Here is a 21,320-nt window from a genome sequence, read left to right on the forward strand (position 1 = left end):
AACCAAATTATACAGGAAAGTTCTGCAAGAAAGCAATTAAAATATATTTTCTGGACTAAGTCTAAATTCGATTTTTAGTCTCGAAGTGTATTCTGACACTGATTGATAAATTATACGGTACATTCCAGTTAGGATCGAAATAAGAGTCCGTATTTATTTACGCGTTTCTTAGTCAGCGCGACTAGCCACATACATACATACACACGTTATTACCAATGACCTTCCACTTCACCCGTTGCAACTTCATGAAAGATAACTGCCTAGGTATCAATCACTTCACAATTGTAGTGTACCTGGGTAGTGTATCTCAAATGATGAAAAAGGAAAAGGCCATTAAAACAAAGTCAGCTAGGGGAATGACCAGTAGCTAACAGATCTGTAATTTATTGCACATGATATACTCAGTTGGACTGAGTAAATCCAGATTCCAATTCACTAAGCTATACCCTTTCTTTCATCCTCTTCGTTGTTAAAAGTCTTTCGATTTTTTCCTGCCAAAACTCGAGGTGGCGAGACCTTTTAAACTCTGGTAAAGACCATAATGCTGTTTTATTTCGACCTGCTTCTCCCTTCCACACGAGAGCCCTGATTTTTAGGATGTCGGTGACAATATCATATGTCTCTGAGTCGAAGTCCAGACCTGCGTGTTCCATCTCGTTGAGTAGATCTATACAAGTTCGGTAATCGTCGTATCGTATCCAGTAAATGCGTAGAAGCTCGTTATAGAGAGGTGTGGAGGCGCCAAGAACATGGGAGAGGAGGCCGAAGGATTTAATGCGCGGGAGAATCGAGACGGATAGCTGAGAGGGTCTACTGAAACCCCGGTCGAGGAGACGTAAGCCAAGAAGGAGGTGTGATGGATAGAGAGGGCCATAAAGAGCTAGAGGGGAAATCTCAGGCTCATCATCGGTTACAGTAGTGGAATCTTCTTTGACAGGAAGAATGTCAGACCCTTCTATCCCTCTTCTTTGCTGATCTCGGCTCTCTCTTGTCTCTCCTAGACCCATTTTTGCAATGAGGGGAAATACTTCTTTTTCGAGGACATCCCAGAGCTCAAAATCTGTATTGGCATTGCGCAGCAATTCTTCCACTCGTATACGCTCAGGTTCTCGCAATTGTGCCTGAGAGTCAAGCTCTGGTTCCACGGTCTCCACTTCAGTTTTTACTTCCTCCTTTAGAGTAAGACCAATCGCCCTAGCAGCTGCAGCACGAAGAGCTGGTGGGTATCTATTGATTTCGACTTCCCGTTCCTTCGTGGTCCGATGCCGTTTGTTCGACAGCGAATGTTCCATTATGTTATCAAGCTTGTTCCGCGCACTTTCCCTATTCGTGGTGGGTGGGATTTGCGTGCCGTCATCTTCAACGTCGTATAGAGATGTTATTTGAGTCCGCTTGAAAATATCTGTAAATATTTGATTGAAAGTGTGCCTCTCCGAATCTGTAATGGTAGACTCGCGCTTCGGATAATTTGGACTTGCCAATGCATCGATTTCCGTGCCATATTCTATCAATGACTGGTCGTCATCCTCGAAACCAATAACCACAGATTCCGCAATGTTGCCTTCTGATTCTAGTTCACTCTTCTCAAGATTGAGTTTGTACTCATCAAATGCCATCCTTGGACGAGGTCTATGTCGACTAAAGTCGCTGCCCCTAGACGTAGGAGCTCTCCTAATGATTCGAGGACCAGTATCACCCCCAGTATAGGTTCCGTCTTGTGGTTCGTAGCTAGCTCGGGATAAGGAAGTATGAAGACCTGTTCTGTGGATCGAAGGCAGGGTGCTGTTTCGGTATCCCCTATTGCAGATGGATTTATGCAGGCTGGCAATTGTCCTGGTTTGATATAGAAATGGCATCATTGTGGAGGACATAGTTGAATATGCGATCGGAATAGCTTCAGCAACTTTTATAGATGCCATTTTGTCGCATGTAGAGTAATCAATGCTATGACATACGCCGAGTCTTTAATTTCGAAAGGTAAATCTAGAAGCTAAGATGGAGAGGAAGGGAGTGAGTATGTTGAACATTTGAATTCCACCCACCCCTCGTTAATTTTTTTCGCAAGTTTTCCAGAGCTAAGAAATTATCGAAGTGCACAGACCAAGTCAAGTCGCGACGCGGTTTCTTCAATGGAAGCGCGTTAATTGAAATGACTTCATAAATTGAAATGCGATTGACTTCAACATTGGTATTTGATAGACCATTTTTTTGCAATTGATTTTTTTTTAAAAAAAAAACTCCACAAACCACAAGAAATAATCAAGATGGCTCCAAGTAGGAAGGCAAAACCAGAAATGAGTGCTTTTGAGCGTCGGAGACTCGAAAACATTGCGGCAAATCAAGCAATGTTAAAAGACCTTAGCACGACAGCACAGAAAATTGTCCCAAAACCGCCACCGAAACGAAAATCAACAACTGGAAAGAAAGCGGCTCGAGTCCAAAAAGTGGCCTTTAGGCCAACCCGTACAAGTTCACGTCTGGCTGGTATTGAAGCTGATAGCGAGACTGCGAAACGTAAAGCGGAGGTCGAACTGGAATTTGCAAAGGAGGTCTCGCAAGCCAATAGGCAGCGAGTTGTTGGAGATTTAAATATTAATGACATTGTTGTCGAAGGGAGGAAATGGAAGCAGGAAAACGACTTTTTATCTGGTGTCATGCGTGGCGCCCAGCCCAATCTGAGGACCTTTACCGAAGATGATATTAAAGAGACGACGGATGAAGGATTGAAGGCTTTGAGAGAGAAAATGAGCGGATTAGAACTATATAAACTATACGAGCCTAATCGTAAGTCTTGAACTATTCCCGGTGAATGTTTCATTAACTTCAAGCCCAGAAATCAAAATCACTCCTGAACGAATATACGCTCTAGGATTTCACCCAACGGTGGACAAACCTCTAATATTTGCTGGAGATAAACTAGGGAATGTTGGACTGTTCGATGCATCACAAGGAGGTCCGGAAGTTAAGATGGAAGACGATGAAGATGACCAAGATACCGCAGAGCCCGCTATCACTGCATTCAAGATACATTCTAGATCAATTTCTTCTTTTGTATTTGGTGCAGACGGAAACACGCTTTATTCAGCTTCATATGATTCTTCAGTTCGCAAACTTGATCTACAGAAAGGAGTAGCTGTTGAGGCATTCGCCCCAGATTCTATAGATGAAGACATGCCTATATCTAGTATCGCCATACCGTCTACCAATCCGAATCTCTTATGCTTTTCTACCCTCGATGGCCGATTTGGACGACATGATATGCGAACTCCATCCAACAGTGAAATCTGGTACCTCTCGGACAAAAAGATAGGTGGATTTTCTTTACACCCATTGCATCCCCATCTTGTGGCTACAGCATCATTAGATAGGATGTTAAAGATCTGGGATCTGCGGAAAATAACAGGGACAGGTAGCTCGAGGCATCCAGTTTTACTGGGTGAGCATGAGTCTAGGCTTTCAGTATCTCATGCTTCATGGTCCCCTGCTGGTCATGTGGCAACTTCTTCATACGATGACACTATTAAGATTCATTCGTTTCTTGACGCCGGTTCTTTCAAAACAGGACATTCACTCGATGATGCTGCAATGAAGCCGACAACTGTTATTAAACACAACAACCAAACCGGACGTTGGGTAACTATATTGAAACCCCATTGGCAAGAGAAGCCAGAGGATGGTATTCAGAAATTCGTGATTGGAAATATGAACCGGTTCTGCGATGTTTATTCGGCGGATGGGGAACAGTTAGCACAATTAGGGGGTGATGGTCTTATAACAGCTGTCCCAGCCGCTGCACAGTTTCATCCTACGAAGGACTGGGTTGCAGGTGGGACGGCGGCAGGGAAATTGTGCCTTTGGATGTAATGAATTATTGGATTGGGAATGTTTAGATATTGTTAGATTATTGTATGATACGAATATTTTGAGTTCCAACTCATATTTCGGACTTTATTCTCATATACGAGTCAAGTATACCTAGGTGTATATAGCTTTGGATAAGTCGACTTTCACAAACAGCCGATTAGTAACTTAGAAGTCGGGGAAAGCGAATGCCTCCGGAAAGCGAATTATTCCTTTACCGATTTTGGTGTAAATGGATGTCACGAACCACGTCTAATATTATCCTAGGATGAGAATCGTCCCAGGATCAGTGTCCTGAGGCCAATAGGAGATCACGTGACGTGATAGCTCTGCTAGCTAGCACAGCTAGCCTTCAGAGAAACGTTTAGTATATAGTTAGAATAGTTTCATAGTTTAAGAGCTTCGTGCTCAAATTAGTTATCAATTAGTTTACCTACATTCTACTTGATCTAGTAACGAATTCACTTCCAAGTGAATACCAATGATAAAGCCTTAACCCATAACTACCAACCAGACGAAACCTTAGGCAGCCGCTGCCTCCAGCACAGTATCGTTACAATTCGCTCTCCATGAGTTGCCTTTGAAAGCCGACTATCAACACAAACAAAAGAAAACGAAAGCCAATAAAACAACAAGAAATAACTAATGATAATACAATGTGCCTGTTCAATATTCACACTATCTGAACTATTTACCCAGGGCTGCCTCTATTCACGATTACCTAATGCAGTCATATCACTCACCTAAGGGATCATCATCCGCACAGAGTCAAACTACCTGCCTATGTGGTTAGTCATCTACTTGGGGCCTTGATCGTTCTCTTCTCCACAGACATTGAAGCCCGTGCTCAAGGCAGGATTACTGCCCGCCCTTCAGTTATCCGCCCTTCAGTAATAATTCGTGTACGTTCCTACTCAAGAACCCAGCCCTTAGACAACTTGTGATTCATTACTTATCCAACCTTTTAAACTTCTGAATTTTTGGATTCTTCTATCATCCACATGTTTCTGTCTAGCACAGAAGAGCGGATGATCAGATTTATTAATTCGCATGTGATTAACGTTCCAGGGTACTTACTCTAAAGCAGCTTAACCCATCCTTATCGATACCACGAGAGATCTTGACGTCGCTGAATGCTTGAACCGGAAGAGACAACATCAGAACAACTTACGTTGTCTGTATAAAATACCAACAACCAGAAGTCATTATCAATATGGCTCCGGACGATGAGTCGAAAAAGAGGGCCACTAGGAAGTCGACGAAGCGATGGAAAGAAGAACATCAAGTAGCCACGGAAATTCCTGAGCGCTTCCGGGAAGGCGATGATGAGGACGAGGATTGCACCGCCGGTCATGCGCTGAATAAATCTGTGTTTGGTATGATCGCTGCAGCCAGCTCAATTGTTGATTTCAATGCCAGATTCGATGCGCAATCTAGCGACGAAGAATATGATTTGGGAAAGCCAACCCGGCAAAGCTCCGAATCACACATAAATCGAAGCAGTATAGATCAAAAGATGGGGAAATTTGAAGGACATAGACGACTACTTTCCGAAAGCAAGATACTTCGGTCCTTTTCGCGGTTCAGTTCTAGGTCCAAGTCTAAATCATCAAACACCATCGCTAGAGGTAGCCGTACGCCATCACCACTGCGTGAATCTCGCCAGGAACCTACCTCGCCTGAGATAAGATATTCACCACTTCAACCAAAAGACACACCGGTCATGAGCAGAATGTTGGAAGCCCGAGCAGAATTATCTTTGCGACCTAGTTTTGAAATGCCTCGAAAATCAAAAGATCCTGCAGAAGTTGATGATGAGAGAACATCACCGGATAGTTTAGCAGAGAGGTTGATGGAGATCTTCAAGTTTGAAACGCCCGAAGACGTACTAGAGGGTAGATTCTACCTTTTTTTTTCCCTCTCAAACGCATATGCTAACTACTATAGAATATCCTTGCTGGCTGATGAAGAGTGTTTTGCTACAAGGTTATATGTACATTACTACTAAGCATATTTGCTTCTATGCATATCTACCAAAGAAAGCCGTATGTTATTATCCTGATCTGCGGTTTGCAAACTAACAATTACATAGAATGAAGTCGTCAAATCAGGCTACCTTTCAAAATCTGGTCGACACAACCCAAAATACAATAGATATTGGTTCCGGCTAAAAGATGACGTTCTTTCATACTACACCAACCCATCGGACTTATATTTTCCAAGTGGTAATATTGACTTGAGGTACGGGATTTCGGCAAGTATTGTGGAAAAAGAGAAAGGGAAAGACTCTACACATTTCACCGTCGAAACACATCAACGTAAATACAACTTCAATGCGGATAGCGCCCCTAGCGCAAAAGAATGGGTTAAAGCCTTGCAAAAAATCATATTCAGGTCTCACAACGATGGCGACAGTGTCAAAATATCGTTACCTATCGAGAATATCATCGACATTGAGGACAGTCGAATAATTGATTTCGCCGATACCTGCAAGATACGGATCATTGACAACGATGAGACTTATGCTATTGACGAGGTTAGTAACTTTGAACCAAAGGAAGCAGACTGCTAACGAATTGTCTAGTACTTTTTCTCTTTCTTTACCAATGGCAAATTAGCATTGAGCGTACTGAAAATCCTTGTTGGGGATACGGCCGCGCAGAAAATACCAGAGGAACTTTTGTCCCCACTTTCAACAGCTGATGATAGCCGTGGTAGCTCCAAGCGGACGTCATTTCAAGTGAGCCGTGACCGGAAGCTCCATGGTCCTTCTGTACAACCCAACGCACCAGCCTTGGAGGAAACCGTCCGAGCAACTTTATCTCCATTGCTTGCTCCAGGGGCTGGAAGTCCTCGCGCCAGCACTGACATGAGCCTCTCAAGCTCAGATATCTTTCGTAGGAGTCTGGATATCAATAAGCACGGCCGACGCAGTATCGACCTGAACCGATTAACTACGGAACATCACAGAAGTAATAGTGCAAATAGCATCAGCACAAGACGTAGCTTGAGCACCAATCGCTTAGATCAAGAAAAACGTACTTCTAAGCAAGGATCATCGGATTCATATGTGCATTCCTTGGAGGAACCGGGGTCATCCGAGGCTTTACCATCAGCAAGTGACGAGACTCAAGCATCGGCTAGTCAGATACTGCGAGGCAGCGATGTATTCTTATCCCCTACCATACAGCACTCTCCCTCAGTGGCGTGCAACAGAAACAAAGACGAGATTCAGGGCCCAAAGTCTCGTTCCCTCACCTCCCCGATAAAGTCCGCTGATGTTTCCCCGACACGAACTCAGCGGCCACAGCATCCAAAACACGCTGCAACCACAGGTTCGGTGAGCGACTCGAATGTTGGGCAAGCGGAGATCTCATCTGGCCCTTCTTTACAAAGTATCGTTAAGGCTGGATCGTATCCTTTACAAAGAGCCGCAGGGTTTGCTGGCTATCTCAATAGACACTCCAAAAGAATGAGCACTTTACTGGCAAGTGAGTCAATGGGTTACGTGGAAAAGGTCTCAGGCATGTGGAAAGGGGGCAAAAAGCACTATGAGGAACCCCACGGAATACCACGTGACAATGAAATGCCCAGCATTGGAGACGATGATGATAACCGGGATGGTGCTACACCCGCCGACAGATTTCGTGATCATTTTGCCTTACCTCCAGACGAGAAGCTTCATGCCACATACTTTGGCTACTTGCAGCGGGTCCTTCCGCTATATGGCAAAATCTATATTAGTGACCGATCTTTTTGCTTCCGCAGTCTACTACCAGGCACCCGAACTAAATTTATTCTTCCTTTGAAAGATATCGAGAACGTCGATAAAGAGAAAGGATTTCGTTTTGGATACTCGGGACTTGTCATCACTATCCGAGGGCACGAAGAAATTTTCTTCGAGTTCAATCAAGCCGAGAACCGAGATGATTGTGCAATAACTCTCTTGCAGAATGTGGAGACAATGCAGTATATGCAAGACTCCGGCCTTTTGACTATGTATGAGCGCGAAAGCGCGGAGATGGCCGGTGCTGAACACAGAGCTTTAATACAGGCACGACGCGGGATCCGTTCTGAGCATGATATTGATATGCACAAAGCAGCCGACGGTGGATCACAGTCAATATCCTTCGATGATCCGAGAGCGTCAATATTGAACTTTAAGCCAACGGAACCTCTCCGTATCACTTGCTTGACCATCGGCTCTCGTGGTGATGTTCAGCCTTACATTGCTCTATGTAAGGGTTTGATGGCAGAAGGTCATCAAACAAAGATAGCTACTCACTTGGAATTCAAGGAGTGGATTGAGTCACACGGTATTGAATTTGCGCCAGTTGATGGTGATCCAGCCGAATTGATGCGGATTTGTGTCGAAAACGGAATGTTCACTGTCTCGTTCTTAAAAGAAGCTTCTTCGAAGTTTCGTGGTTGGATAGATGATCTGCTCAGTTCATCATGGCGAGCCTGCCAAAATTCTGATATTCTGATTGAGAGTCCCAGCGCAATGGCTGGAATCCATATCGCGGAAGCCCTTCGAATCCCATATTTCCGAGCTTTCACCATGCCATGGACAAGAACAAGAGCTTATCCTCACGCATTTGCTGTTCCTGAGCACAAGCTGGGTGGTTCTTACAACTATGTCACTTACCTTATGTTTGACACCGTCTTTTGGAGAGCTATTTCCGGGCAGGTGAATCGTTGGAGACAGAAGGAGCTAAATCTGCAAGCCACTGGTCTGGAGAAGATGCAGCCTAATAAGGTTCCATTCTTGTATAATTTCAGTCCTTCAGTCGTGGTACCACCTCTTGATTACAGCGATTGGATTAGAGTCACAGGTTACTGGTTTTTGGATGAAGGAGCAAACTACACACCACCCAAAGATCTCACTGATTTCATAGCAAACGCGCGCGCAGATGGCAAACGGCTTGTGTATGTTGGGTTTGGATCAATCGTTGTGGCAGATTCTGCAGTTTTGACCAAAACAGTTGTGGCGTCTGTTCTTAAAGCCGATGTACGATGCATTCTGTCAAAAGGATGGTCAGACCGCTTAGAGAAGAAAGGCGCTAATAATGTTGAAATACCACTTCCACCGGAGATATTTCAGATCAAATCTGCACCGCACGACTGGCTCTTTTCTCAGGTCGATGCAGCAGCCCATCATGGGGGCGCCGGCACTACTGGAGCTAGCTTGCGAGCCGGTATTCCAACGATCATCAGGCCGTTCTTTGGAGATCAATTTTTCTTTGGTCAACGTGTTGAGGATTTAGGTGTTGGCGTGCTGATCAAGAAGATCAACGTCAGCGTCTTTTCGCGGGCTCTCTGGGAGGCCACACATAGTGAGAGGATAATTACAAAGGCTAGAGTTTTGGGCGAACAAATCAGAAAAGTATGTCAACACTCACATATGAAACAAGAGTTTCGACTAACGAATATTAGGAGAATGGAGTCGATACTGCGATTCAGAGCATATATCGAGACATGGAGTACGCGAAATCACTGATTAAGTGCAAAGAAGGAAAGTCGGATGATGATACGCTGGAAGATTCGGAAGAAAGCTGGACATTCATCGGGGACGATACCGACCCGGAACTAATTAAACGATTTTATGATTGGGAATCGATGGCGCACTCAGGGACTTTAAGTGACAAGAATATGATGGCTTGGTCGGGCTCGGATGTGGCATCTGCGGCGTTGTCGCCGACCAGAAAGGCGGCTTGAGGGTTTTTTGGTTATACATAGCGGTGTGGACAGCGGGTGGGATATTGGATGGGATGGATTGGGTTGGGTTAGTTTGGTTTTATTTGTCAGGGTGTTGGAGGTTAGGTAGGGGACTTTACACGGTTTGCTGATATCATGGTGATGAGGTAATGAACGGATGGCGATGGATGATGGCTACAGAAGACACGGATGATAATAACAATACTCCGCTTTATTTGTATTTAGAACAGAAGAGAAGTGGAGGATGCCGAACGATGATTTTATATAAACATAGACATTAGACAGCTTACAGGTTGATGAGATATATTATTGTCTATTCTTTTATTCTTTGGTTTATTTGTCAGTGTTTGCTCTTTGGTGTGATGGAGAATATTATAGAGTTATACTAGCTAGATTTATATTGATGAGTAGAGTCAAAATGCTAAAATGGGATAATGTAACAGATGTAGATTGATATCTACTATGTAATTCTCTATTAGACAGTATTAAGATTATTTACTCTCGAGAAGGGCGGCGCAGCGCAGCACAGCACAGCGGATTACTGGTACCAATGGTAGATCGATTGGTGATAAGGAGATAGGTAGTTAAGTATCGAAAGTATATGCTTACTGTGTTTCTTTTGTTGTTTTATGTTATTTCATTGTTTTTTTATTGTTTTTCTTGTTCTTGATTTCTATAATAGAGGTAGAGTAAAGTAAAGTAAGATCTTACTTGAATGGATGGTGAACATATCATGCCATACTCGTATTCCTACCTCCATACCCGATAGTCCCTCAGACTCACCCAAACCATTTCTTTACTCATTTATACCTTCAACAGTGGGTGTAGAAATTCCGTAAGTATAATTAATTGAAATATCAAAACTTAATATTTTCAATTTTATATTATTGTTACGTCGGACAGTAACATAGGTCACGTTCTTGATCATATGATCAAGAAACCGACAAATCGAGATCGGTTTTGCGGTGATCGAATTGTCAGGTTTATAGCCATCGATTTTTAACGAGGCACGAAGGTCTATATAATCAAGATGGATTCCCTTTGTATAGAGCTTTGTGTTCAAGATCAAGATCAATCATTTAGTATACTCTACTATTAGTTACGAATTATATATCATTATTGTCATTACTTAAGTCCCTGCTTGACGCCTAGTTATAAACCACCTCGAGAGCCTAGAGCACTTCCACGTGATCTAGACGGCAAACCTCGTAACAAAGCTCTCTATAGGAGAGCTTTGCACTTCACTAGAACTTAGATAGTGAGTGATTAATATACAAGACCAATATAGCCTCAGTTCTGCCCTATCAGCTTCCCACTATTCCCTGTGTAAGGTCATTCCTTTTAACATATTTTATAATAACTAATTAATAATTTTAAGATATATTTATATCAGAATTTATTTATTAATACTTTATTAAACAATTTAAATAAATTTAAATATTTGATATAAGTTTTGATTATATAATATTATAATTTGAATTTATAATTATTTTCTAAAATTGTTAATATTTCATTGATTTTGATGAGGATTGAAAAAGTGTTTACGGAATTTCTGCATCCACTGTTGCTTCCTCTCTATTCCCTTTCTTTGCTCTATCTTGTTTCCTTGTTATATAACGTATACCGAGTAGATACTTCTTTATCTATCCTTTCAAAGACTACCTATCTAGGTACCTCCCTCTATTTTCCATACAAGATATATCTTTGAGTGAGTGGATTTATCTAGGTATTCATGATCAATGAATGGATGATTAAATAAATGAATGAATGAATGGATGGATGGATGGATGGATGAATGGATGAATGAATGGATGAATGAATGGATGAATGAATGAATGAATGGAATTTTTAGTCGGTGATTGTGGTGTTGTGATTATGACTGCAAACGGTTAAGGTTAAGGTTACTTGGGATTTAGATGGGTTTGATAGATGGATATCTAGATAGATACGCTGTTGCTACTAGTAGTGTATGAGTTAGTTACCTACCTGCCTTATGACTTGGACTTGGTTTTATTATTGTAGTGGGGTATGTATACTGAGGAGAAGGTAGGATTATAAACGGGTTTTGTGTAACGTATGTTTACTTGAATAGTAGTAATTGATGTGGTATGAGTATTTACTGGCTTTGGATAAGTGGCTTGGGGTTGTTTGTTTGCAGGGCTGGTTTTTAAGTTGGTTAGCTAGTTAGTTAGGTACCTACCTAGATAGTTAGTGTAAGGTTATGGAGGCTTGGAAAACTTGTAAGCTGCTTGTAATGTAAGCTTGTGATAATGATGGTAGTTGATGGTGATGATGCTTGTTATAGAGATGGTAGAGGTGAAAAGGAAAGTGGATGAGGGAAGAAAAGGATTTTAATGATAGTGTTAGGATGAATATATTGCGGTTTGCTATTCTTCAGAGTACTGTTATATATTATTATCTACTATATCAACCTTCAACCTTCTCTTCAGACAGAATCATCGATCACGAGATTTTTATTTATTTTATACCTACTGAGTCACTGATGAAAGAAGTTGTGGAGCGATGATGATATTTTAACCATGTCTCCTCATTCATTCTTAATCCCTGTCTCTATTTTTTGAACGCTTTACTACACTATCTTCTGTCCCGCTTTCATTTGACCAATCAACGCTCATCATTTCATTTAGCAGGGGAACAAGCTGATCACACCTATAAAACGCTCCATCTCCTCCTTTGTCAAATTCACCATTTAGGTGTCTTAGCAGTAGAAAAAAAAGTTTACTTGGGGTTACAAAGCTCCAAAGCTCTAATAAAGCTCGACCAACATCAGCCTCTTTATTATTTCTCTGCCTTATTTATTGCCTTATTTTTTACCTCTATTCCATCACCGCATCAAACCGAATAGCACTGGATCGCATCGCACCGCACCGCACTGCACTTATTTTCAATCCATTCACATCTACCTACGCCTTTTAAGCTTTTTCTCCACAGTAATCGCCTTTCGTACTCCAAATCCTACCATATAAAGTCAACAATCCATTCCCCAAACTACAATACTGGTTTACCTTCGATTCCTCCAAAACTCAACCTCTACAACTTTGAAATATTTCGCAGAAATTATATGGCTTCACATCAACAAGAAGAAGATATATTAAATCGAAAATCTTCGAATTTTTAATTGGAAAAAGGTGAATATTCAAAAATCGCAAAAAGTTACTATATATTACACAAGAAAACGAAGAAATTCAAGAAATCCATCCATTCCCCCCCATCTAGGTGGCTTCTCCAAATCTTTGTGGCTTGGAAGCTTGGAAAAGAAGTTGCACATGGAATCTCACAACGCTGAACCCCACGCGATATTATGAGAGCTTTAAAACAGCTTAAATTGAAATCGTAGGTCTTTTAACAGCTTGTAGATATCCATCGCATGTATTCTTGCAGCTTGCTTTAAGCTTCTTCGACTTCTCCGGAAAAGTCTTGCGCTCTGCTACGGCCTTTCATCGACTGTGGCTTGCCTCTTGTCATATGCGCTTCAACTATACCAAACCTATCAACCTTCCTTTCACCTCCGCGCGCATTCGATTTCTTTTATCTTTCAAGTTCAATTACTGACAATCTATCTTGACAAATAGGAGCGACCATCTGCGATTTCATGATCACAAAAATAAAGGCCAAATTTGTGAAGGAGGATATCAAAATGGGAAAGTCATTGAGCTTGGGTCCGAATCTAAGGTACCCGATTACCATTACCAAATTCTTGAAGAAACATGGCGATCAAATCTCGAAACAAGATTCGCTTCTTGAATATAAGTTTAAGTGGAAATTGATGGTCGGCGATCCATTGGGCGACCAATGGGAGGAGGAACAAACATCATATGGAGAATGGGATAGCCCTGCTGAAGGTACTCTCGAGAAATGGTTGATCAAAGAAGGAATGACAATTGAGAGGGACGGACCTGTCGTCGATGTTGAAGAAAGTTGTTCGCATGCGGTTCAGTTTGCGGGGCTTTGTGGAATGTGTGGAAAGGATATGACTGAGGTCTCCTGGGCCAGCAATGCGCTCGATACAGACCGAGCTAGAATCAACATGATTCACGACCAAACGCACCTCACAGTTAGTCACGACGAAGCTTCCAAAGCAGAAGAAGAATTACAACGGCGGTTACTTAAAAATCGAAAACTTTCGTTGGTGGTAGATCTAGACCAGACCATTATCCATGCTTGTATTGAGCCTACTGTTGGAGAGTGGCAGCGCGATGTCAACTCGCCAAATTACGAGGCCGTCAAAGATGTGCGATCATTCCAACTTAATGATGATGGTCCTCGCGGTCTCGCATCCGGTTGTTGGTACTATATTAAAATGCGACCGGGTCTTGCAGAGTTTCTGACAAAAATCTCCGAAATGTATGAGCTTCATGTTTATACCATGGGTACTCGAGCATACGCATTAAGCATCGCAAAGATTGTCGATCCTGGAAAGAAATTATTTGGTGATCGCATCATCAGTCGAGATGAGAACGGCAACGTTACCGCAAAGAGTTTGGCTAGACTATTTCCTCAGAGCACGCATATGGTGGCAATCATTGATGATCGCGCAGACGTTTGGCCAATGAATCGTCCTAACCTTATCAAAGTCGTTCCTTATGATTTCTTCACTGGTATCGGTGATATCAATTCGAGTTTCCTGCCGAAGAGGGAAGGACTTCCGAAAGTACCAACGCCCAAGAAGAAACACCATTCAAAGTCAGAAACTAGCACATCTGAAATAGCAATCGAAACACCTACAGGAGAAGTCGCAAAACCTACGGAGCATCAAGGCGAGAACAAATTCACTGAAGGAGCCCAGGAGGAATCATCGAGCGAAAAGCCAGTATTACCAAAACTCAACACACTAGACGATGAATCTTCGTTACAAGAACAAGCAGCAGAACAGGAGAAATTCTTGGAGCAACAATTACTGGATCGACCTTTACTTCATAAGCAGGAAGCGATTGATGAAGCGGATAAAAAACAGGAAGAAGCAGGAAAGGAGGTTGAAGACGGCACAATGGAACATCATACACACCGACATGGTGTTCTCAAGGATGATGATGTCGAATTAACTTATCTTCAACAACATCTCACAGATTTACACAGAGCGTTCTATGAGGAATACGATAAAGCTCTGGTGAATGTTCCAGGTGGAAGAGTTGCGCAATTGAAGCCTGGACATCAAAGAAAAGTTAACGTCAAGAATGAAGCTGCCGACCTCAAAGTAGTACCTAATATCGCGGTTGTGATGCCACGTCTTAAGTATGATTGCCACACTAGCAACGTCATGATATTAGGAAAAATTTTCTAACATGCTTCTAGGTCTCGAGTTTTAGATGGCTGTATAATTGTTATGTCGGGATTGGTTCCTTTAGGAGTTGATCTTATGAGGCAAGTTGATACCACCTATGAATTTATTTCGCAAAAATTTTTATTGCGTATATTCTCTAGCGTGTGGGGTTTGGAAAATGGGAAAGCCAGGCTAACCAGACTTAGGTCTGAAATCGCTCAACAAATAGACAGTTTTGGTGGCAAAATTCATAAAAAGTATGTTTTTATCATGTAGTCTTAAAGATGAGTCACTAACACATATTATAGGGTTTCAAAAAGAGTCACTCATGTCGTTGCATCTTCACAAAAAACTCGTACACAAAAAGTTCGAGAAGCGGCAAAATATCCTCATATTAAGATCGTGACACAACAATGGCTCACTCAATCAATGAGTAAGTGGAAGAAAGAGGATGAATCAGATTATTTAGTAGGTTGAACACCCGACTTTTCTTATCCTGGACATTACTAATCTCATGAATCAGGTTGATATCAGCCCGGCCGATAGAAGACCTAGTGGTGATATGACAAATGTTTCATCTCCTGGTGATGATAGTGAAGAATCTTCCGATTATACTGAGAGTGATGATTATGATGACGATGACATGAAATCTGAGCTAGATGGAGAAGGGGTCATGCCAGATGAACCACGAGGTGACATATCTCCGACAAAGGATCTCAATTGGTCTTCAATAGATGATGAATTGGCCGAATTCATGGGTGATGACGAATCCGGTACAGAAAGTGATACGAGTTTCACTAGTAATAACAGTCGAACTTCGCGAACAAGTTCAAGGAGAGGACAGAAACGAACGTTTGACGATGCCACAGATGAAGATGATAGTGAAGAAGAGAGCACAATGGCGAAGAAACAACGAGTAGCCAATTCGAGGACGACAAGTTTAAAAACAGTAAAGACGCCTACTAGTGCATCGGAATCAAGTCTTCTTACACCGGGTGTAACGGGTGATGAGACTGATGAGGTAGATCAATTGTCGACACAAGAGAGTGATCATAGTTTTGAGGATGATTTAGAAGCGGAAATGCAGGCTGCTTTTGATCAGCAATTTGAGGATGAAGCTGCTGCTGCTGCTGGTTAATTTTATGGTCTGCATATTTCTGGTGCTAGTGCTGGTTTATCCTACTGTCTGCATTGCATCTAAAATACTTGGGTTGAGGGTGGAAACTTTATCAAGAATCTTTGCTATTATCTGAGGGAGAATTGCACATGAAAGAGCATTACGAACAAACGAGAAATCTTGTGTCTGTAATCATATCATCTCAACTCATATTTGAAGCGTGCTTGCTCGTTTATTACTTTTAAGGTGTTTTAGGGATGGGAAATTGGGATTTGGCATTTAGGGGCTCGGGAGTGGGATTTGAGATTCGGATCTTTTTGGGTGAAATAGGATGGAATAAGATGGGATGAGTTTGGTTTGGTTTGGTTTGGGTTGGGTTGGGTTTGGGTGGCGGTTTGCATGAAGGGATTGGAATGATTGATTGAATGGAATGAAATGGAATTGAATGGGTGGAATTCGTCTTATGCATTTAGTGGGCGTTTTTAAGCCTAACCTTTTTTTGTTCGAGTTTATCGAGTTGTTGTGGGAGATATTTTATGAATTCTTTTTGAGAGTGTGTGAATATATATGTCTAGGGAAGTGTGTATGTTGTTTGAAAGTTTTTGATGGGCTTGATGAGGGGATGGGATGTCGACGAGATGTGTGTGTGTGTATATATGTATGTTTATATGAGAGGTGAAGCGCTGGGTGAGAAGTGTATTGCGGGTGGGAATGGAGAGTGATGGGGATGGAGATGAGAGGGGGAGAGTGGGAGAGTGGAGATGGGGAAGAGAGTGAAGGGGAAAAAATACCTAGGAGAAGGAACTCTTGAGCATGGACGGATGGGAAGATGAACGATGGGTATTGGTTTATGTATCTGTTGATGTTTATATTAGTTACCTAGTTAGTTAACTTTAACTTTAATTAATAAAAATCTTACTCGCTCTATTCTTCTTTCTTCTCTATTTAAGTTATGATGGGAATATGAATTAGTATATATCTATCTAGTATAGTGATTAATACTCGTTACAGCATGTTAGTGACCCCTCGGTCATATCTCTGGTCTGATCCACCTCCCACGCTCGGACCTCACCCTTACAAAGTTGCTATGATCCAAACCTTAACTCACAGGCCACAATTCTCCAACTCGACCTTACCTGACTTTTAACACGAACCAACCTCGCTTTCCGCCCGAAGTTTAAGTTTAATCATTGAATTGTTGCCCTCCACTCTACAATCTACGCTTTATTCGACGAACTCTACGAAGATTAAGGTTGGAGAATTTAAGTACATATATACAGATACGGTTTTCGTAGATCGGAAAAAAAAGAGACATTGTAAAGATGCCGCAGGATATGCCGCCCGTGGGGGGGTATGAGGCTGTGCAGTATAAGGTGTGTGGGATTCTTTCTTTTCTTTTTTTTATTCTGGGGGATTGGGGACGGGTTTTTTGGGAGGAAGGGGGGGAAAAGCTTGCGGGATGGGGTGATGGAGGAGAGGGAGGGGAGCGGGGTTGAGGAAGAGGTACTGGGATGTGACAGAGGGATTGAGGAAGATGGGTTATGGGAATTGAGGGTGGAGGGGAAGTGGCCGAGGATTGATTGGTATGATTGGATGGTTGGATGGTTGAAATTGGAGATCAATGGAGATGAGCACGAACATGGCGAAGACGAAGACGAGGACGAGGACAAGATGAAGACGGAATTAGGATGACGAGGAGTGGAAAACGAGGAGAGATGAAAATTACATGATTAAGGATGAGAGAATTACGAGGGGGCTTCGGGTGGATGGTGGGATGGTCTGATGTGCTACAACGGATCGATGGGGAGCGGAGAATGGGATGGAAAGAATAAAAGAGATAAGATGGCACGAGATCTCTGCAATGGCATAAGATGATCAAGGGACAAGATACGGCGGAATTTGCAAATGTGCGGTGCGGTGGAGGAGTAGATGATATGGTCTGAGTGACAGAGAGAGAAGTGAGGGATGCAAGCCTACAAGAGGGAGACAGGATGTGATCCGGAGTAGGGTTTTAAAGAGATGGTATTATGGAAATAGTCTGCCTCCACGGCAGTGGCCCCCGGGGGGCCAGCGGAGCGTCATTTAACAAGCCTGTAGGATTTTCGAGAGACGTCATACGACTTTTAATATCGATACACATACCATGTTACCCCCTTCTCCTCCTCATCTTTCTCCTCGTTCTCCAATGGACACAGCTCCGACGCAGCTTTCACGAATATCATTTAGATACTCCGAAAGCCAGATAGTCCGATAAATAGATATTTACATAGTTAGATAGTCAATAGTGCATTAGTCGGGTGGACAGATGAGCAGATGGGCAGATGGAAAGGACAACGCACAAGAACTGGAAAGGAACAGAAAGCTAACATTTTACGTTTAAATTTTTTAGAGAAATCTTCCAGCACGCGGTTTCAGACCCTCGGTTATGCTTCTGGCTATGGCTGGAATTATGACATATGGATTTTGGAAGGTGGGAAAGGGAATTCGTGAACAGAAGTATGTTTTTTATTTCTTTTGTTTAGATGGCTTTGGATTTACTTCACACTCCCTACATTGAATTTTATACTGTTGAGTTTTTGAGAGAGATCTGGAGCTGAGTTTTGTGTGGTTTTGCTATCATATGCAATCGCTTGGATACGCTATGTGAAGGATTTGGATGATATATGGCTTCACTTTCAGACATCAGGAGAGGAAAGGGTATTGAATAATTTGCTAACTAAATGGATAGTGAACTTGCCCGTGAAAAAATGTGGTCTAGAATCCATCTCATTCCACTTTTGACAGCAGAAACCGATCGTGATTTGGTTAGAAGACATTGGGCGGATTTGAAGAGAGAAAAGGAATTATTGGGTAGTGAGACTAGTCCTTATAACAGTGATAGGTATGTTTTTATTCTGTTTTGTTTTCTATTGTGGGTTTAGGGGAAGGGAAATGGGTGAGAAGGGTTAAAATAAGATGAGGAGGTTTGAAATGGACGGGGAAATGAAAATAATGTTAATCACTTTGATCAATAGATACGTCAGACCTACATACGCTGTTACCCCAATTCAAGTCACCAAGGATTAGATTATGCTTGGGATTCTGATGCCGGAAGGTGTTGGAGAGGCTATATGTAGTGTGGTGTGGGATGAATTGAGCTGATCTGAGCTATCATTTCAATCTTTCGATTGTGATTTGATGTTTGATATTCAGATTATGGTGAGGGTAAAGGCTGAGTGGAATGGCGAACGGAATAGGATGGGATGTGATGTGATGGATGTGATATTGGTGATGTAGATAGGTGACTGATGGGAATGGAGAGTGGATGGATGGATGGATGAAAGGGCGCAGGGAGAAGAAATTGATAAATTAAAGTTACAAATATATCACTGGTTTTGCTGCTTGATATTGACATCTTATATTTTAAAGGCCTAGTAAGATCATCAATTTAAGTCTAGTGGTCTGCCTCCACGGCAGTGGCTCCCGGAGGGCCAGCGGAGCGTCATTCTATTTAGTTGGATGGCATTGGATATTAGTTGATGTTAGATAAGTAGTGAGTGAGTAGATTGTCTTGGGTTTTGTGAGTATATGAGGACTTGATGCGGGATGTCCTGAATGAAATAGTGGTAGATGTACGTGTATGTGTATGTGTACGTATTATAATTTCAATATGAATATAATTATAATTCAAATAGTTTTTATATTTATGAGTTGTTAAACAGATATCGATGGATATATTAGGTAATAAGTTGTAAGGAGAATGAAATCACCTTCCCTTTATTGTTAACCTTAATATGTTATCTGCATATTGTATCGCGATAAGAAAGACAGATAGATACCTACGTAGCACATATGACCTCACAGCTCTTGGGATTAAAACCCATCTCTCTCACAACTCAATACAACATACACAACACGATTGATTCCCTCACACAATAAACAAGCACAAATCATAAATCACCGCGCCCCCAAAAATGTCCACGCCCAGCCTCCTCTCCCTCAACTCCCCAACCGACATAACCACCACCTGCAATACCCACCCCCTCACCCCCACCGAACTCACAACCCTCCAAACGCGCTCCTCGGCCGCAAAACTCACAGCCTACTGTCCCTACTCACGATTCCGCGTGGGTGCCACGATTCTCACGAAAAACGGTGAATACATAGATGGAGCTAATGTGGAAAATGCAGCGTATCCTGTAGGAACTTGTGCGGAGAGGGTAGCGTTTGGAAAGGCGGTTACGGGGGGTTCGAGGGAGGTGGGGTTTAAGGCTTTGGGGTTGAGTACGGATGGGAGTGGGGATGTGCCGGCTAGTCCGTGTGGGATGTGTAGACAGTTGTAGGTTTTTTGTTTTTTGGGGGGGGTTTATTGAAGGAAAGGGCGGGTGCTGGATGATTGGGGTTTGGTTGGGGGGATTAGAGGGGAGGAAGGGGGTGAGAAGGGGGATTGATTGATATTGCAGAGGATTTAATGTGCTAATTTGTTTGGGAAATATAGTATACGCGAATTTTGCGATTTGGATATGCCAATCTTTATGTTTGATAATGATGGGAAATTTGTCGTTGCGAAATTAGAAGAGGTGAGTGTCATTTTCTTTATAATGGATAGAGTTTTTGAATAGGGATATAAGAGAATTGGTTGTATAGCTAACGATTTTATGTATATAGCTCCTACCAATGTCCTTTGGACCGGAAGCTTTACCACCGAGGGAAAGTCTGGGGTGAGGATCATTTTCATTCTTTGATGACTTTGATTGGTTTGAGAGTGCGATAGGATAGGTGGTACGGTTTTGTTGGCTTCTGGTGTGTGGTACATGTGGAGTTATATTGAGGAGGGGTTGAAATATATTCTAGGAGAGAAAAGGAAAGAGGAGAGTTTCAAAATAACCAACATGAAAGGCGAAAAGGAGGCTGTGAAATGGGAGTAGAAATGGAACGAAAAATATCGGGGCTTGACTAAAATGGACGGATGGATGAATTGATGAGGTTACGAAATATGATGAGATGATGAGATGAGATGTTAGGATTTGAGGATATTTACCTTGGAAGTTAAACTTAAAGTCAACTACGACTACAGATTGAAAGATTTTGTTTGAATCATCCTCTTTACACCTCTTTTATACCTCTTCTATGGCTTTATTTTACACTTTTTGCACTTTACTCTTTCTATCTATTATGTATCGATCCGGTATTAAAGTTTGAATCGTCAAGTTGGCGGAAATCTTGGGAATTTTGAACACCTTGGGCACAGTCCATCCTTTTGAGTTCAGTCACTCATGATGAGAGGTCCTCAATACTATATACTAGGTATTAAGTAGGAAGTACTAGATCATCCCATTACTCTATTGTAAAAATCCTTTTTCA

The 21,320-nt window shown here is 42.2% G+C and overlaps 6 protein-coding genes across 6 annotated transcripts; 5 read left to right on the top strand and 1 right to left on the bottom strand.

The window, feature by feature from the left end:
* Positions 1-440: 440 nt before the first annotated feature.
* SS1G_07977 (hypothetical protein) lies at positions 441-1,919 on the bottom strand (the record flags this gene model as incomplete). The annotated part of the gene is made up of 1 exon (XM_001591301.1): positions 441-1,919. The coding sequence occupies one exon, from the start codon at positions 1,917-1,919 to the stop codon at positions 441-443; it is 1,479 nt and encodes a 492-aa protein (XP_001591351.1).
* Positions 1,920-2,264: 345 nt separating this feature from the next.
* Positions 2,265-3,864, top strand: SS1G_07978 (hypothetical protein; the record flags this gene model as incomplete). Its single annotated transcript, XM_001591302.1, has 2 exons — positions 2,265-2,784; positions 2,921-3,864. The coding sequence occupies 2 exons, from the start codon at positions 2,265-2,267 to the stop codon at positions 3,862-3,864; spliced, it is 1,464 nt and encodes a 487-aa protein (XP_001591352.1).
* Positions 3,865-5,074: 1,210 nt separating this feature from the next.
* Positions 5,075-9,579, top strand: SS1G_07979 (hypothetical protein; the record flags this gene model as incomplete). Its single annotated transcript, XM_001591303.1, has 5 exons — positions 5,075-5,756; positions 5,809-5,906; positions 5,954-6,397; positions 6,446-9,247; positions 9,298-9,579. 5 exons carry the CDS (start codon positions 5,075-5,077, stop codon positions 9,577-9,579), a joined length of 4,308 nt encoding a protein of 1,435 aa, XP_001591353.1.
* Positions 9,580-13,237: 3,658 nt separating this feature from the next.
* Positions 13,238-15,998, top strand: SS1G_07980 (hypothetical protein; the record flags this gene model as incomplete). Its single annotated transcript, XM_001591304.1, has 4 exons — positions 13,238-14,832; positions 15,067-15,117; positions 15,169-15,328; positions 15,384-15,998. The coding sequence occupies 4 exons, from the start codon at positions 13,238-13,240 to the stop codon at positions 15,996-15,998; spliced, it is 2,421 nt and encodes an 806-aa protein (XP_001591354.1).
* Positions 15,999-17,299: 1,301 nt separating this feature from the next.
* SS1G_07981 (hypothetical protein) lies at positions 17,300-19,043 on the top strand (the record flags this gene model as incomplete). The annotated part of the gene is made up of 4 exons (XM_001591305.1): positions 17,300-17,350; positions 18,367-18,473; positions 18,706-18,858; positions 18,992-19,043. 4 exons carry the CDS (start codon positions 17,300-17,302, stop codon positions 19,041-19,043), a joined length of 363 nt encoding a protein of 120 aa, XP_001591355.1.
* An 887-nt stretch (positions 19,044-19,930) lies between these two features.
* Positions 19,931-20,884, top strand: SS1G_07982 (hypothetical protein; the record flags this gene model as incomplete). Its single annotated transcript, XM_001591306.1, has 4 exons — positions 19,931-20,295; positions 20,455-20,536; positions 20,625-20,677; positions 20,731-20,884. The coding sequence occupies 4 exons, from the start codon at positions 19,931-19,933 to the stop codon at positions 20,882-20,884; spliced, it is 654 nt and encodes a 217-aa protein (XP_001591356.1).
* Between the last annotated feature and the right edge of the window lie 436 nt (positions 20,885-21,320).

This window comes from Sclerotinia sclerotiorum, genomic scaffold (genome assembly GCF_000146945.2).
Source record: "Sclerotinia sclerotiorum 1980 UF-70 scaffold_10 genomic scaffold, whole genome shotgun sequence".
Taxonomy (NCBI): Eukaryota; Fungi; Ascomycota; class Leotiomycetes; order Helotiales; family Sclerotiniaceae; genus Sclerotinia; species Sclerotinia sclerotiorum.